Source organism: Emiliania huxleyi (genome assembly GCF_000372725.1).
Source record: "Emiliania huxleyi CCMP1516 unplaced genomic scaffold EMIHUscaffold_975, whole genome shotgun sequence".
Lineage (NCBI taxonomy): Eukaryota > Haptophyta > Isochrysidales > Noelaerhabdaceae > Emiliania > Emiliania huxleyi.
Genome location: NW_005194784.1, coordinates 1 through 13109, shown reverse-complemented (window position 1 = coordinate 13109; position 13109 = coordinate 1). Strand labels below are relative to the sequence as shown.

The following is a 13109-nucleotide window of genomic DNA, read 5'->3' as shown; positions in this document are numbered from 1 at the left end:
CTGGGAGGTGTCTGGGAGGTGTCTGGGAGGTGTCTGGGAGGTGTCTAGGGAGGTGTGGGCAGGCGTCTTAGGGAGGTGTCTAGGGAGGTGTGGGCAGGCGTCCGGGAAAGCGCGCCGCCATCGTGCCGACAAAGAGGAAGCGAGGCGGGAAGCGGACGCGCCGCAGGGCGAGCAGGACGACGACGAGGAGCAGCGCGGCGCCGCACTCGAGCGGCACCTGGCGAGAGGGAGAGGGGTGGAGCTGCGTCTCCTCACGGCAGCGCCGCGCTGCGCTGGGCCGGGCGCCTGCTGCGCCGCGTGCGCGATGTCGTCGGGCGAGTCAAGGTCCGAGCCTGCGGCCGGGAGAGAGCCAGGGGGGGTGGGGGGTGAGGGGTGAGGGGTGAGGGGTGAGGGGCGGACGTGTGCGTGTCGGGCGGTCGAGTCGAGCTGTGTGCGCGCCGATGGCGACGACGAGTCCGCCCTTGACGATGGAGGCGCCCACCATGCCGAGGAACCCCGCGATGATCGGGAAGGGCAGGTACTGCACCAGGTCGGCGGCGCGGTAGTGGCCGAGCAAGAAGTAGACGCAGCCCATCAAGAGGGAGAGGAGGAGGGCGGAGGCGAGCGCCGTCGGCAGGCGCGTCTCGTCGGTGCAGGCGGGGTGGTTGTACGCCTCGACCAGCCAGAGGTTGGTGTAGAGAGCGATCGACGCGTCGCCCGACGCGATTGTGAGCGGGCACTCTGACAGCAGCGAGAGCAGCACGCCCGAGGTGGCGGTCGAGTAGAGGAGCATCGCGATCACCAGCTGCGGGTGCACGCCGGTCCCTTTCGCCATCAGCAGGCCGTACGTCGCGCAGGTGGCAAAGTTGAGGACCGCCACCGGCACCGCGCCGACTAGCGTCGAGCACAGCCAAGACGCGGCGCTGGCGGCACGCCGCCGCGCCTGCGCTCCCTGCGCGCGCCGCGCCGCCGGCCGCGGCTGGTCGTCGTCATAGAACCGCACAAAGCCGCCGCTGCGCACCGCGCCGGCGAGTTCCTGCTCGTCGGAAGAGGAGGTGCTGCCCTGAGAGCCTGCGCTGGGAGAGGAGCTGCCCGTAGCCGCCTTGTGCCCGCTTCCGGACTGCTGCTGCTGCTGCTGCTGCTGCTGCAGCGGCCGCGCGAACAGGCCAAAGGCGGGCACCTCCGACCCGAAGCTGCCTCCCAGCAGCCGGCTGCGCCAGTAGTACGACTTGGAGGCCGGGATGCGGCCTTCCGGTGGGCGCTCATCCGGCATTTGCGAGGAGGCGCTCCCTCCGGTAGTGTCACGGCGCAGCCGCCGAGGTCGTGCCGGCTACCCGCGCTGGCCACCACTGGCTGTCGAACTTGATGCCTGGATGCGGGCTGGGCACCACAGGTCGTCTCCTGTGGTCGCACCGTGCCGGTGATAGGTTTGTTGAGGTTTCGCTGTGAAATAATTTTCTTGATTCTTTCTCTCTGCCGCCATGTCGCGGACACTTCTTCCCTGTGTGTGCTCGCTGGGAGCTGGCCACAAGCAATGCTTCTCGCCCTCCCTGTCCTGACTACCGCGTTGGTGGCGGGCCCGCGCGCCGAGCTGCCCGTGCATCAGCAGATGCGGGCAGCCGCAGCACCGCTGCGCGTCTCGACCGCGCGCATGATGGCGGACCCTGCGCCGCCGCCCGTGGCGCTCGACGCCGATATGAGTGAGATGGAGCTGGCGGAGCAGGCGCCGTGCGCCCGCGCTCTCGCGCTCCCCCCGACCTCGCGTCCCCACCCGCGTCGGCAACGCTCCGCAGGCGGCCAAGCTGGACGCCCTCTCGGAGAAGTGGCGCAAGCGGCAGGCGAGGGAGGAGGACGAGGGCGCACAGCTGGTGGGGTGGAGCAAGGCGGCAGAGATCACGAATGGGCGCTTCGCCATGTTCTTCCTCCCCGTCGGCCTCATCACCGAGTACTACACCGGCGAGAGCGTCCCGCAGCAGGTGTACACGCTGCTGCAGACGCTTGGCTTTGTCGAGTGAGCAGCAGCGCGTGGTGCAGCGGGTGGGCTGTGTGAACAGTGAGTTGGACATGTCATGTGCTGCCTGGCTTCTCGTGCGCTGTGGGAATGCTCGGCTGACCAGTGGCGGGGCGGGCCTTGCCGCGCCGCGCTAGCTCCCTAGCTAGCTCCCCCTCGACTGGCGCGGTTTAGAGAGATTAGACACAGACCAACAAAAAGGGGCCGGATGCAACTCTCGGCACACACACATGCCCACGCCCACAAACACTTGCGGGCGAGACCGAGATAGCATAGACAGAGGACCGACACCGACGCGAGACCGAGAGACGCGCGAGAAATAACGAGGGCCGCGCCCGCGGGGGATCCATCATCCATACGGCTCCACGTACAAAAAAAGCGCGACCGCATCTGCTCATCATCTCTGCGGCGGGGGTGGTGAAGGCGGCGGAGAGGGGTCGGAGCCCGAGGGCATGAAGAACTTGAGGTAGAGGATCGCCACGATCATCAGGCAGAGGAAGGCGATGATGCCGATCATCAGCATCTTGTTGGCCGCCGCTCGCTTGGTCATCGACTGCAGCAGCTTCTTCGAGCGCTCGAGCCCGCGGTTGGCCGTCCGCAGCCTGTGGCGGGGGAGAGGGACCCGGTGAGGCGGCAGTCCCTCCGAGGATGGGGAAGGCGGGCGGGCGGGCGGCGCCTCTCTCTCGTTTGCTCGAGCGTCATCCGCTGCTGATCCAGGTCTCCCAGGATGGAGACGCCGACCGCCTCGGTCTCCACCGCGACCTGGCACGCGGCCCGCAGCTTGTCCGTCCCGCGCTGCATCCGGCTCGTCGTCTCCAGCAGCCGCGCGTGCTGCGCCTCAGCCTCCATACGCGCGGGCGCGTCGGCACTCGCCAGGAGCTGCTCGCGCGCGAGTTCTGCGGCGCGGTTGTTGGAGCGAGCGACGGAGAGCTTGGAGCGTAGCTCGGAGAGGCTCGACTTGCACTCGCGGACGCGCCCACGGTCCGAAGGCCCCGCCTCCATCTCGAGCCGCGACACCACATCGGCAGCTGAGTCGACGGCCGCCTGCGCCTCCTTCACCGCCGCGTCGCGCCCGCTGCCCGGCGCGAGGCGTTCGAGCGTGCTAATCTTGCTATTCGCGTCCATGCAGGCATGCGTGAACTCGCTCTCGTACGACGCAAACTCTGACATGAGCGGCGCTGTCACAGCGGGCACCTTGACAGCAGGAAGAATTCACTTTTCACAGAGCCGAAGCCCGGAGGGAGCGCTGACGGGCCCACCACACGCACACACACGCTGCGCACGTGGGCTGGGAGCCGACACTGCGCTGCGCTGCGCCGCCGCCACACCTGCTCCACGCGCCGCATACAGCTTGCCGTCGAGCATCGCCACGGCGTGAGGGCACAACACTGAGAAGAAGACTCCTTATCAGCTGGTCGGCCGCCATGTGGGCCTCCGGGCCTGCTGCGGCGGCGCGGCCGGTTGAGGCCGGGCTCGGCCCGGCCCGCGACGGCTGGCCGCCGACGAGCGCGCTCGCGCTGCTCGTCAAGATGGCGGCGGTGGCGATTGCGGCGACAAAAGTTCATGCGTACAGCGCTCAGGCGCCTGTCGTCTTTCGTCTTTTGTCGCATTTCGCACACCCGCGCGCTCCGCGAGGGCATGAGCCTTCCGCGATTCGATCCCGCAGCCAAAAGCTGCTCGCTCGAACCGCGGCCGACTCTACCATCGCGGCCGCAGCCGTTGAGCTCTTCGCAGAAGACTGGTGCCTCATATGCTGCCTCCCTGCGGATGCTGCCGGCGAGCCTGGCGGTCCGCTGTACTACAAGGATGTGCTGACTCGATTTCTACTCGAATTCTTCTACCCCCACGACTCGGAACGCGAATGTGACAGGACCATCGGGTCCTTCAGCCACCAAAGCGGGATCACCCGAGAGCAGCTGAGCCTGCCTCTGGCCTCGCCTCCCTCTCCTTCAGGCATTCGTGGCATCCTATGGGTCGTCCAGAGTATCGACCTCTGGCTTGTCAGTCGCGGTCACTTGATGACCCCCATGAAGTACAGCGATCGCCACCTCGCTGGCCTCTCCGCAGGCCCCCCCGACCGCGTCGAACTCATCGGCGCGGGCTCTCTCGGCTACGGGACCGGCCCCAGCTTCGGCTGAGGGCTAACAAGCTGCCGAGCCCAAATCACTGTGAGAGTCGTGATTTCTTGTTGGTCTTTAAAAATCTCTCTCTCAACACTGTCACCGGCCGTATCACTCGGTCCGAAGATAAAAAGTTTAGGTTGTCGAGGTTGCGCCCAGCCACAACGGATAGTGCTGGACGCACAGATCACAGCAAACAGGACAGCTGAGCACTGTGAGCACTGTGGGGATACAAGGGTGGTAGGATAGGGTCCGATTCCGCGTGGTACAGGACAGCTCACAAGGTGGCACTATCGTATGTTCCCTCTCAGGGGACCACTGACGCGGGAGAAGGTGGTGGGGCACCCAGGCGTGGGGCAGAACCCACGAAACGCCCGGGGGGCCTGGGGGCGGTGGCGCACACGGGATGGTTTCTAGAGCAGGCTCTAGATAAAGTTGCCTTGACCGCCGGAGGTGGTCCACGGCGATCAACGGGCTGGGCCTACGGCGGCTATCCTCAACGAGCACGAGGTGATCTTGCGATTGCCGCCGGGCGGGGTCTCCAAGTAAACTCCCGTAAGTTTCTACTAATGAGCGTTACTTGTTTGTGGTCCGCTCTACCGACCGCCACAAACGTTGGTGGACCGACTCGTTGTGCCCCTTCTACCATCGTGCTGAGCGGTCCCTCGCCAACGTGTGAGTGAATTTTGTGTGTCCCTCCCTGCCCTCCCGGGATGAGTGGGTGTTTGTGCGCGCGTGCAATTGAGCTTTAAATCCCGACTATAATTGAGCCGACTATGCATGGCTACCTTCTACATTCACAGGGTGGGCTCTTCGGGCATGGACCCCAGGCGAAGAGTCAAGGCGGGCGCGTAGAGAGCGGAAACTCTCGCTGCTATGCGCACGGAAAAATATGTATTCGTCGTTAGAGGACGCATAGAGGACGGAGAGTGGACGCGTGGGGCGTGGGGTGGACGCGTCGTGCGGTTTTCCTGACCAACCCTCCATCTCCGCCGCCTCCGTGCTGCGCTCGCCGGCGCTCTGGCGCCCGCTTGGCGCCCGTTCGTATTGCAATAGCCCCGACCGCGTGCGCCCCGCGTCGTTCGATCATTCACTCTCCGGTGAACTTCTCGAGCAGGAAGGAGCAGTAGAAGCCGAAGAAGAACATGCCGTCCACCCACCAGATGTGCTCGTCGTTCCCGCCCACGTTTTCGTGCGCCTGCCGGCCCGGCAGCGTGGGTGTCAGTGGGGGGAGGGCACCGCTCCCGGCGCTCCGAGCCCGCATCGCACCTCTAGCAGCAGCTCTTCTGTCACCAGGAAGAGAAGAGCCGCGACGCCAAACGCCATCAGGCCCGTGTACATGGGCGGGTTGTCGGCGAGGGCGCTGCCCAACGCCCCGCCCAAGACGCCGCCGAAGCTGAGCATGAGTGGCGGCATGACGATGGTCAATGTGCGCTTCACCTGCGCGGAAGAAAGCAAGGCGCTGATTGGGGCCACCGGCGAGCAGTGAAATCTCCACCTCGATGCGATGAGAGGAGCCGATTCAAGGATCTGCGACGCGCTCGTCATCTCGGCACTCGGTGGCTCTCGGCGACTCTCGGCGCACCGCTGGCTGCTTCTTGAGAGAGGCTGCGAAAGTGAGGCCAAGGAAGCCCATCTCGACGGTGAGCGCGGCTGAGATGATGATGCCCGCACCGATGCCGCCAGCACCGGAGATGCCGATGAGCAGGCCGTCGACCAGCGCATCGGTCCCGACAGCAAAGACGAGCGGCCACGGGTAATGGGGTGGTGGCTCTTTCATGGACGCTATGAGCGAGGGCCGTCGCTTCATGCTGCCGCCTGTCTGCCTTCCCTGCCCGCTGGCCACTGCTGAGACGTAGCGCGTCGAGCCGTCCTCCTCCTCCTCCTCCTCCGGCTCGCCACAGAGGGCAGGGAGGATGAGCAGGAACAGGGAGATGCCAAAGAAGAAGCCGACTGTCATTCCGAGTGTAGTTCCGGCATCGTCTGGCGCCTCGAGGATCTTCGGAACCAGCTCCACAGCCACTGCGCTCAGCACAATGCCAGCTGCCAGGTGCTGCAGTGCGGCGGTGAACATATCGGGGACCTGCAGGCCGATTGCGAGGAAGGACATGCCGAGCATCACGAGGGAAGGGAAGGCGCAGAGGATTGAGGCGGTGACGATTGGCGACGCATAGGCACCAAGCAACGCCTCAAGCATGGCGTGCTGCGCAGGCTGAGGAAGGAGACACTCCTGACTCCTGAGTGCCGACGCGCCGTGCCGACGGCTGACTGGGGGACGCGCGATAGTGGCCCCAATTGCGTTTTGTTTTCGGTGACTCTCGCAGTCAGGCGATACACCTCATTTGGACCTCCGCTGGATTTGTGTTTTCTTTTTTACGTTGTCCGAAATCAACACGAGGGTTTCGATGACGAGTTGTTTTTGTTGTGTACCACCCGTGTTAGTGCGACACTTTGGTTTTGAGGGCTCGCTCTAATTCTTTTGTTAGCGGTTGCGCACTCACGCGAGCCTGTAGCTGTGTCTTGCTTTGCCACACACTAAGACAGCAGGATGATAGTCGTCCTCTGCAATCTTGCGCTTGCGGCTTCGTCGGAGGGACTTCAAAGGGATCCTCAAAGACCTTGACAGTGACGGCGACGGCAAGCTCTCGTCCAGAGAGCTGGAGGAGCGACTAAACGCACTGGCGTTGGCTACGATCGCGAAGAATGCAACCGCTCCTCCAGGCACATTGCGCGGCGCGTTTATCGACCGCGCGGATCGCGCGTCGTATACGGCGCATGTGATCGCTGATACATCAACCTAATAGTTGCAGATGACTTAGTCCATGAGGGTTGTGACTGGGCGTGTATGTAAAATGGCTGGCTGCGATCAAAAACGCACATACACGAGACTCGAACAGTGTGACTCGTCGCGGGACGAGAGTGCACGAGAGGAGAGTCAGGAGACAGAGAGAGAACAATCAAACAAAAGACGATATGGAATCGGGAATGCACGACTAGACATGAGAGAACAAAAGCTCGCGTGTCGTGCTCACGCACCGCTGGCCGCTGGCGAGCCCGACGGAAGGCGCTGCCGCGCCTCTCGCTCAGGCGACGACCGCGGACTCGCCCGTCACACGCTGGAGCAGGGCCGCGCGGGCCGCGGCTGCCTCGCCGCCGCCCGAGGCGGGCCCGACGCACTCGCGAAGCTTGGTTGGCTGGGCCGCGCCGACGCTGAGCTGCTGCATCGTCGCGCCGAAGGGGTGCGTAGCCGCGAACTCGTCCAGCTTTGCCTGCAGCTGCTCGCCCCACTCGGGCCCGCGGCCGCTCTCGCGGAGCAGCGCGGCGAGGCGGCGCTCCTGCTCCTCCATCAGGCTGCCCGCCTTCTCGGCAAAGGCGGGGAGGACCTGCCGGATCGTGTTGACGTTGTGCGACGCGAACGCCTCGCGCAGCTCCTCGTAGTCCGACTCGGCCCACTGCACCGGCGTGCGGTACGTCCCTCCGACGGTGGTGCGCTCTTGGATATCGGCCGGCACCTCGAGCACCTCGCCGATGGCTGGCCAGAGCGCCTCCTCCTCGAGCTGGTGCGTGAACCGAATCGCCGCGTCGCAGTAATTTGCGTGCAGCTCCTCGAGCGCATCGAACGCCGGGTCGGCCTTGTCCTTGTACTGAAGCACGGGCACGAGCCGCTCGAGTCGAAGGAGCTCGTGTCGGATGGCCTCGTGGCGTGCACAGAAGAGGAGCGCGGCCCAGTCGCTCTTATCGGGCGGAAGATACCACACCCGAGACGTCATCGAGCCAGCAAACTGCTCGAGGCCCTTTGGCGCAAGCGGGTCCACGTACTGGGCGGGTCCGAAGAAGGCACAGGCCGAGCCGCGCGGCGAGAGTCCGACTCGTCCGCAGGCGGGCGTGCGAGGCGCAGGCAGGAAGGAGGGCGCAGCAGCGAGGAGCACGTACATGAGCGAAGGTGTGGAGTGGTGCAGAGTGGTTCTCGAGGTTCTCGAGGTGGATATCCTTTGGCCGCGTTGGGTAGCAGAGTGGTGCCGCGTACCTTTTATTTCTTTTTGCGGGTTTCTTGCCCCTCGTACTAGTATCACTCCCTTTGTTCTCTTCTCATAAAATCGGAGGGTCGGCCCACGGGGGGATTCGTGAACTGAAGCGACCCAACGATTTTATGAGTGGCAGCAAAGGGAGTGTACTAGTATCCAACACCGTCGAATACTGCTTGATGGCCACGCTTGCTGGCCAATCGCGCGATGGTGACGCGCCACAGCGCACAGGCACAGAGCCTGGCCCTTTGTGCTTTGATTGATAGAAAGGCGAAGAACAGCCACGGAGCCAGGCTCGGAGGTCGGAGTCGGACTGTGGACACCAGCGCGGTGGATGGGTGACTGTTTGGGTGGGACGCGGGACAGATGATGACCAAGCTCACAAGACACACAGGTCACAGGACACAGCAAGCGCGCACCCTCTGCCAACAAACACCAGCTCACATCAGCACAACACAAGACTACAGGGTGCACCCACAACGCGCGAGATTTCCCTTTATGGAACGGTTAGCATCTCCCTCCCGCGGGAGACTCTAGCCTCTACTGGACCATGGCCACGCTGCCATCGCAGGCTGGATATGATGCCAGAGCCTGGCCGCCCGAGCCGTGGCGGAACTCGTCGGCCGACCGCGTCGGGACCACCCTGCCCCTCACCGGGACCGGCTCGGGAGGTGCCGTGGTGGCGGTGGCGGCGGCGGGAGGAGCCGTGGCGGCGGAGGCGGCTGGAGGTGCCATGACTGCGGCGGCGGGCAGTGGGGGCGCCTCCTCCGCGTCAGGCATCGCCGGAGGCGCCGCCGCATTGGGCACGTGCATCATCGCGACCGTACCATCGATCGCCCGTGTCGCCGCCAGCGAGGGGCCGCCGGCGCCGTAGCGGAAAGTGTTACTGGGGCTGGCGGGCAGCGGCACTCCCGCCGCGGGCCGCGGACGCTGCTTGGACGGGGTGGCGGGCCCATCCACATTCATCATCATTGCAACGCTTCCATCGATCGCCTTGGACGAGGCAAGCGCGTCGCCGCCGTGCCCGTGGCGGAACTCGTCAGAGGCGCGGAACCCCACCGACGGCCGCGCGGCCGAGCACACGACACTCCCAGTCCGGGCTGCGTGGGTGGAGGCGGCGGGCGAGAGCGTCAAGCCGACCGTCAAGCCGAAGCCGACGAGAAGCAGAAGCCCCATTTTTCGAAGCTGTTCTCTTGGTTGGAATGAGGCGAGGAAAAAAAGTCCGTGTTGAGCGCGCCACCAAGAGCATACTTGGTAGGTGCGGATCGGCAAAGCGCAACGCGTCGACTTTTACCTTCGCAACCTTGGGTGGTGATCTAATACACCACGCAGGGGCACACGACGCAACCCCCATACCTCTAGACAGGCTTGTGAGAGTTTATAGAGCGCGATGGGGATGGAGGGTGGGAGAACCTCCGCGCCGCACTGGCGCCTGCGCGCCGGGCGGGGCGCGCGCCTGCGCCCCCGCCCTGACGCGGCCCCGCCGAAGAACGGCGAGAACAATGGACGGGGACGTCCAATATGCGGATTACCATTGGACCACCGCCGTAGTAAATCCGATTGCGATTGGACGCCCGTTGAGGATGAGGGAGATCACACTCCCTCGACTGATCTGAACTCTGCTTCCCCATTCCCACAGTCACCGGTGCTCAACACTTCATAGCGGGTGGGGAGGCCCTAAAACGGCGGGAGGGGTAGGGCTATACGCTGCAGAGGCTAAGTGTAGAGCGACCCTCTAGCCCTACTACCCAACCATTGCAGAACACATCGCAACCGCATCGTCCGCACTGCCATCGGCATGCCGCGCCCGCCGCTTCGCCGCAGCCGCCTTAAGGCACGCATAGCGGCAGCACATGGTACGGTGCGCGTACTTGAGCAGGCGTTGCGCGCCGTGAGTAGCGCACTGGCCCTGGGAGAAGGCGATATGGCGTCGTGCGCGGCATACGTTGGTCGGACGCGTCCAGGTATTTCGGGTAAACCTGGAGGCTTTTCAGGTATACCCGGGTTTTGCCCGGAGTGGCCTTATGTCGTCTAAGTTCATGGCCCCCGACCATACAGCGTCTAAGTCTGAGCCCGGCTCGGTGCGGGGGCTAAGTTGAGCGCTCGCTCGCTGCAGAGGCTAAGTGTAGAGCGACCCTCTAGCCCTACTACCCAACCATTCCTCCAGCGCCACCCTCGTGCCTCTCTGCCCTCCGAGCCCTCCGAGCCCTCCGAGCTCTCCACCCCTCCCGAGCCCCACCCCTCGCGCTAGGGACCCTCTTGCCGGACGACACCCTCCGAGCCCTCCAAGCCCCCCGAGCCCTCCAGACCCCTCCATCCGCACAGCCCCTCCGGCCCCTCTAGCCCCCTCCGACCCCTCCAGCCCTCTCTAGCCCACTGGACCCCTCCCACGCCTCGCTTTTGGCCAGCCCTCCAAGCCCCCACCCCTCCTGGGCCCTGCCGCCTGACACCTCTATCGGTGGAGGGCTTTAGGTCACGGTCCACACTCCCGCCCTCCCGACCCCTCCACACCCCTACAGCGGCACCCCTACCCCTCCCGCCGTTTTAGGGCCTCCCCACCCGCACTCCAACACTTGGGTGTCAAGCTGCAGAGTGCAGTAACTGCGGGATGTGGCAACAAAGTTGGGACAACCAAGCATGTTAGAAGCCTGAGCGGGGCTAAGCACACACACGGGCAGACTGCGAGAGTATCAGCATGCCTGACTGTGATGGCCATGCTTGGCACACGACGCAACCCCAAACTGCGGCTTGACACCCCAAGTGAAAGCGGCCGGACATAGGTGAACCCACCGAAGGCCGCAGGGCACAGCGCAGGGAAGCAGAAACTGTCGCATCCGCGACGGTCGTAGAGGGCATTGAGCACTGTGCTCATCCGGCCCCCAGAGGCACGTGCCGTATGTTGCTCACGGCATCTCCTCTCCGGTACAGCCAGCCTCCTAGCCCTTAATGCGAGGCGCAATGCAGCCAAGCACATCACAACTTGCTGTGCTATAGCTCCGTTGCTGGGTTCCTTTCGTAAGGGATTGACCAGCACCGTGTTCGCAAGTTACTTTCGTAGAGCTCGCTATGCACGGCCGGACGTCGCCTCGCAGCAGGTCGCCTCGCAGCTGCTCGCCTCGCTGCTGCTCGCCTCGCTGCTGCTCGCCTCGCTGCTGCTCGCCTCGCTGCTGCTCGCCTCGCTGCTGCTCGCCTCGCTGCTGCTCGCCTCGCTGCTGCTCGCCTCGCTGCTGCTCGCCTCGCTGCTGCTCGCCTCGCTGCTGCTCGCCTCGCTGCTGCTCGCCTCGCTGCTGCTCGCCTCGCTGCTGCTCGCCTCGCTGCTGCTCGCCTCGCTGCTGCTCGCCTCGCTGCTGCTCGCCTCGCTGCTGCTCGCCTCGCTGCTGCTCGCCTCGCTGCTGCTCGCCTCGCGGCGCGCCCGGCGGTCGAGCTGAGGCAGCAGCGCCAGGAGGGGCCTCCAGGTGCTCGCCGCCCCATCGCGGCGGCCGGCCGGCCGAGCTCTGCTGAAGCGTGCACGGGATGCCTTTTGCATCCAGGCGTCGTCCTGCGGAGCGCGGCCCACCGGCCGGTGGCGCGCATGCCGAGCCAGAGTCCTCGCGACCGGTGCCAGCGGCAGCGGTCGCGCGCGGCTGTAGCCGCGTAGGAGCCCTGGGTCGGCCACCGTGGCCACTGCCCAAGGCAGCGGCCACCATGGCAGCGCGCTACGGCGTCTTGGATAAACAAAAGAAAGAATTCTATTTCACCGAAGTTAGTGACAGCCATGGCTAACACATCACGGCATCCACGCCGCCTCCGCCGCCTCCTGCTCCTGCTGCCGGCCGCCGCCCTCTCCGACACCGACGCTTCGTGCATCGACTCTGGGGACCTCGCAGATCACTGCCCGCTGTGGGCACAGCGGGGCGAGTGCGCCACCAACCCGGTCTACATGCATGAGCACTGCCGCCGGTCCTGCGGCTGCCCCGCGCAAGGCCCTCCGCCGCCGTCCGGCGAGTGCGCCGACCGCGACAAGTCGGGCGCGTGCGCGACGTGGGCTGCTGCAGGCGAGTGCGATGCCAACCCGGCCTACATGAAGGTCAAGTGCGCGAGCACGTGCGGCACGTGCGACATGCTCGACTGGAGGAAGCGTTGCCCCGTTGACCCGGAAGCGAAGCCGGCGGTCCCTCCCGGAGCGATGCAGGAGACCTTTGAGCGCGCCCTCTCCAACTTTCCTCAGTACTCGCCGCAGCTCCTCTCGAGCGACCCGTATGTCGTCACGTTTGAGGAGCGCGCCCGCACCCGAAAGAGTCGTCTGCAAGCGGCGCCGGCCCCGCGAGTCGCACGTCGCCGGCCCTCGCAAGAGTCGCCGCCCCGTGAGAGAGCCGCCGCCCCGGCCAGCGCACCCATAGGCGCAGTCCCGGCTGCAGACCTCTCCAGGGCCGTCCAGACCCGCATCTCGAGCATCTCGAGCACTCACGCCTGGCGCTGCCTCCGCAGGACTTCATCTCCGACGACGAGGTCGAGGCGCTGCTCCGCCACTCGGAGGGACGCTTTGTCCGCTCCACCGCCTCGGGTGCCACACAGCCGCCATGCCACGCCGCACACAGCCGCCACGCCACACCGCACACAGCCCCCACACTGGAACCGGAGCCGGAGCCGGAACTGGACGCACGCACACGCACGCACCGCACCACCACCCTCGCGCGGGCAGGCGGACGCAACGCCGACGCCGACGAGTTCATCCCTCTCACCTCCGAGATCCGAACCTCGTGGACGACATGGCGCGAGATTAGCCGAGATCGACCGAGCTTGCGCGAGATCGCCGCGACTCGTGGACGACGCGCTGCGGCGCGGGGTGGCTTGCCTGGCCGACCCCGCGCACAAGCCCGATCGGCGCCCTGGCCGCGCCCAGGTGCGACACTGCGGCCTGCCTGGCCGACCCGCACGTGGTCGCCCTCTCGCGCCGCATGGCGGAGCTGACCCGGATGTGAGCTTCACACACCT

General features: G+C 65.5%; 7 protein-coding genes across 7 annotated transcripts; 3 read left to right on the top strand and 4 right to left on the bottom strand.

The window, feature by feature from the left end:
• Positions 1-1513: 1513 nt before the first annotated feature.
• EMIHUDRAFT_250739 (hypothetical protein) lies at positions 1514-1994 on the top strand (the record flags this gene model as incomplete). The annotated part of the gene is made up of 2 exons (XM_005756369.1): positions 1514-1657; positions 1773-1994. The coding sequence occupies 2 exons, from the start codon at positions 1514-1516 to the stop codon at positions 1992-1994; spliced, it is 366 nt and encodes a 121-aa protein (XP_005756426.1).
• Positions 1995-2162: 168 nt separating this feature from the next.
• On the bottom strand, positions 2163-3177 carry VTI1-4 (vesicle transport through interaction with t-snares). Its single transcript, XM_005756368.1, has 2 exons — positions 2667-3177; positions 2163-2592 (listed from the first exon to the last, which is right to left on the bottom strand). Exons 1-2 carry the CDS (start codon positions 3158-3160, stop codon positions 2388-2390), a joined length of 699 nt encoding a protein of 232 aa, XP_005756425.1. The 5' UTR covers positions 3161-3177; the 3' UTR covers positions 2163-2387.
• A 214-nt stretch (positions 3178-3391) lies between these two features.
• On the top strand, positions 3392-4202 carry EMIHUDRAFT_372643 (hypothetical protein). Its single transcript, XM_005756367.1, has one exon. It carries the CDS (start codon positions 3415-3417, stop codon positions 4126-4128), a length of 714 nt encoding a protein of 237 aa, XP_005756424.1. The 5' UTR covers positions 3392-3414; the 3' UTR covers positions 4129-4202.
• A 998-nt stretch (positions 4203-5200) lies between these two features.
• EMIHUDRAFT_250736 (hypothetical protein) lies at positions 5201-6307 on the bottom strand (the record flags this gene model as incomplete). Its single annotated transcript, XM_005756366.1, has 4 exons — positions 5201-5308; positions 5380-5550; positions 5696-5895; positions 6013-6307. 4 exons carry the CDS (start codon positions 6305-6307, stop codon positions 5201-5203), a joined length of 774 nt encoding a protein of 257 aa, XP_005756423.1.
• A 645-nt stretch (positions 6308-6952) lies between these two features.
• Positions 6953-8045, bottom strand: EMIHUDRAFT_471318 (hypothetical protein; the record flags this gene model as incomplete). The annotated part of the gene is made up of 1 exon (XM_005756365.1): positions 6953-8045. One exon carries the CDS (start codon positions 8043-8045, stop codon positions 7194-7196), a length of 852 nt encoding a protein of 283 aa, XP_005756422.1. The 3' UTR covers positions 6953-7193.
• A 421-nt stretch (positions 8046-8466) lies between these two features.
• Positions 8467-9318, bottom strand: EMIHUDRAFT_446693 (hypothetical protein). Its single transcript, XM_005756364.1, has one exon. The coding sequence runs from the start codon at positions 9309-9311 to the stop codon at positions 8676-8678; it is 636 nt and encodes a 211-aa protein (XP_005756421.1). The 5' UTR covers positions 9312-9318; the 3' UTR covers positions 8467-8675.
• Positions 9319-11889: 2571 nt separating this feature from the next.
• On the top strand, positions 11890-13096 carry EMIHUDRAFT_250731 (hypothetical protein; the record flags this gene model as incomplete). Its single annotated transcript, XM_005756363.1, has 4 exons — positions 11890-12441; positions 12603-12678; positions 12817-12841; positions 13018-13096. The coding sequence occupies 4 exons, from the start codon at positions 11890-11892 to the stop codon at positions 13094-13096; spliced, it is 732 nt and encodes a 243-aa protein (XP_005756420.1).
• Between the last annotated feature and the right edge of the window lie 13 nt (positions 13097-13109).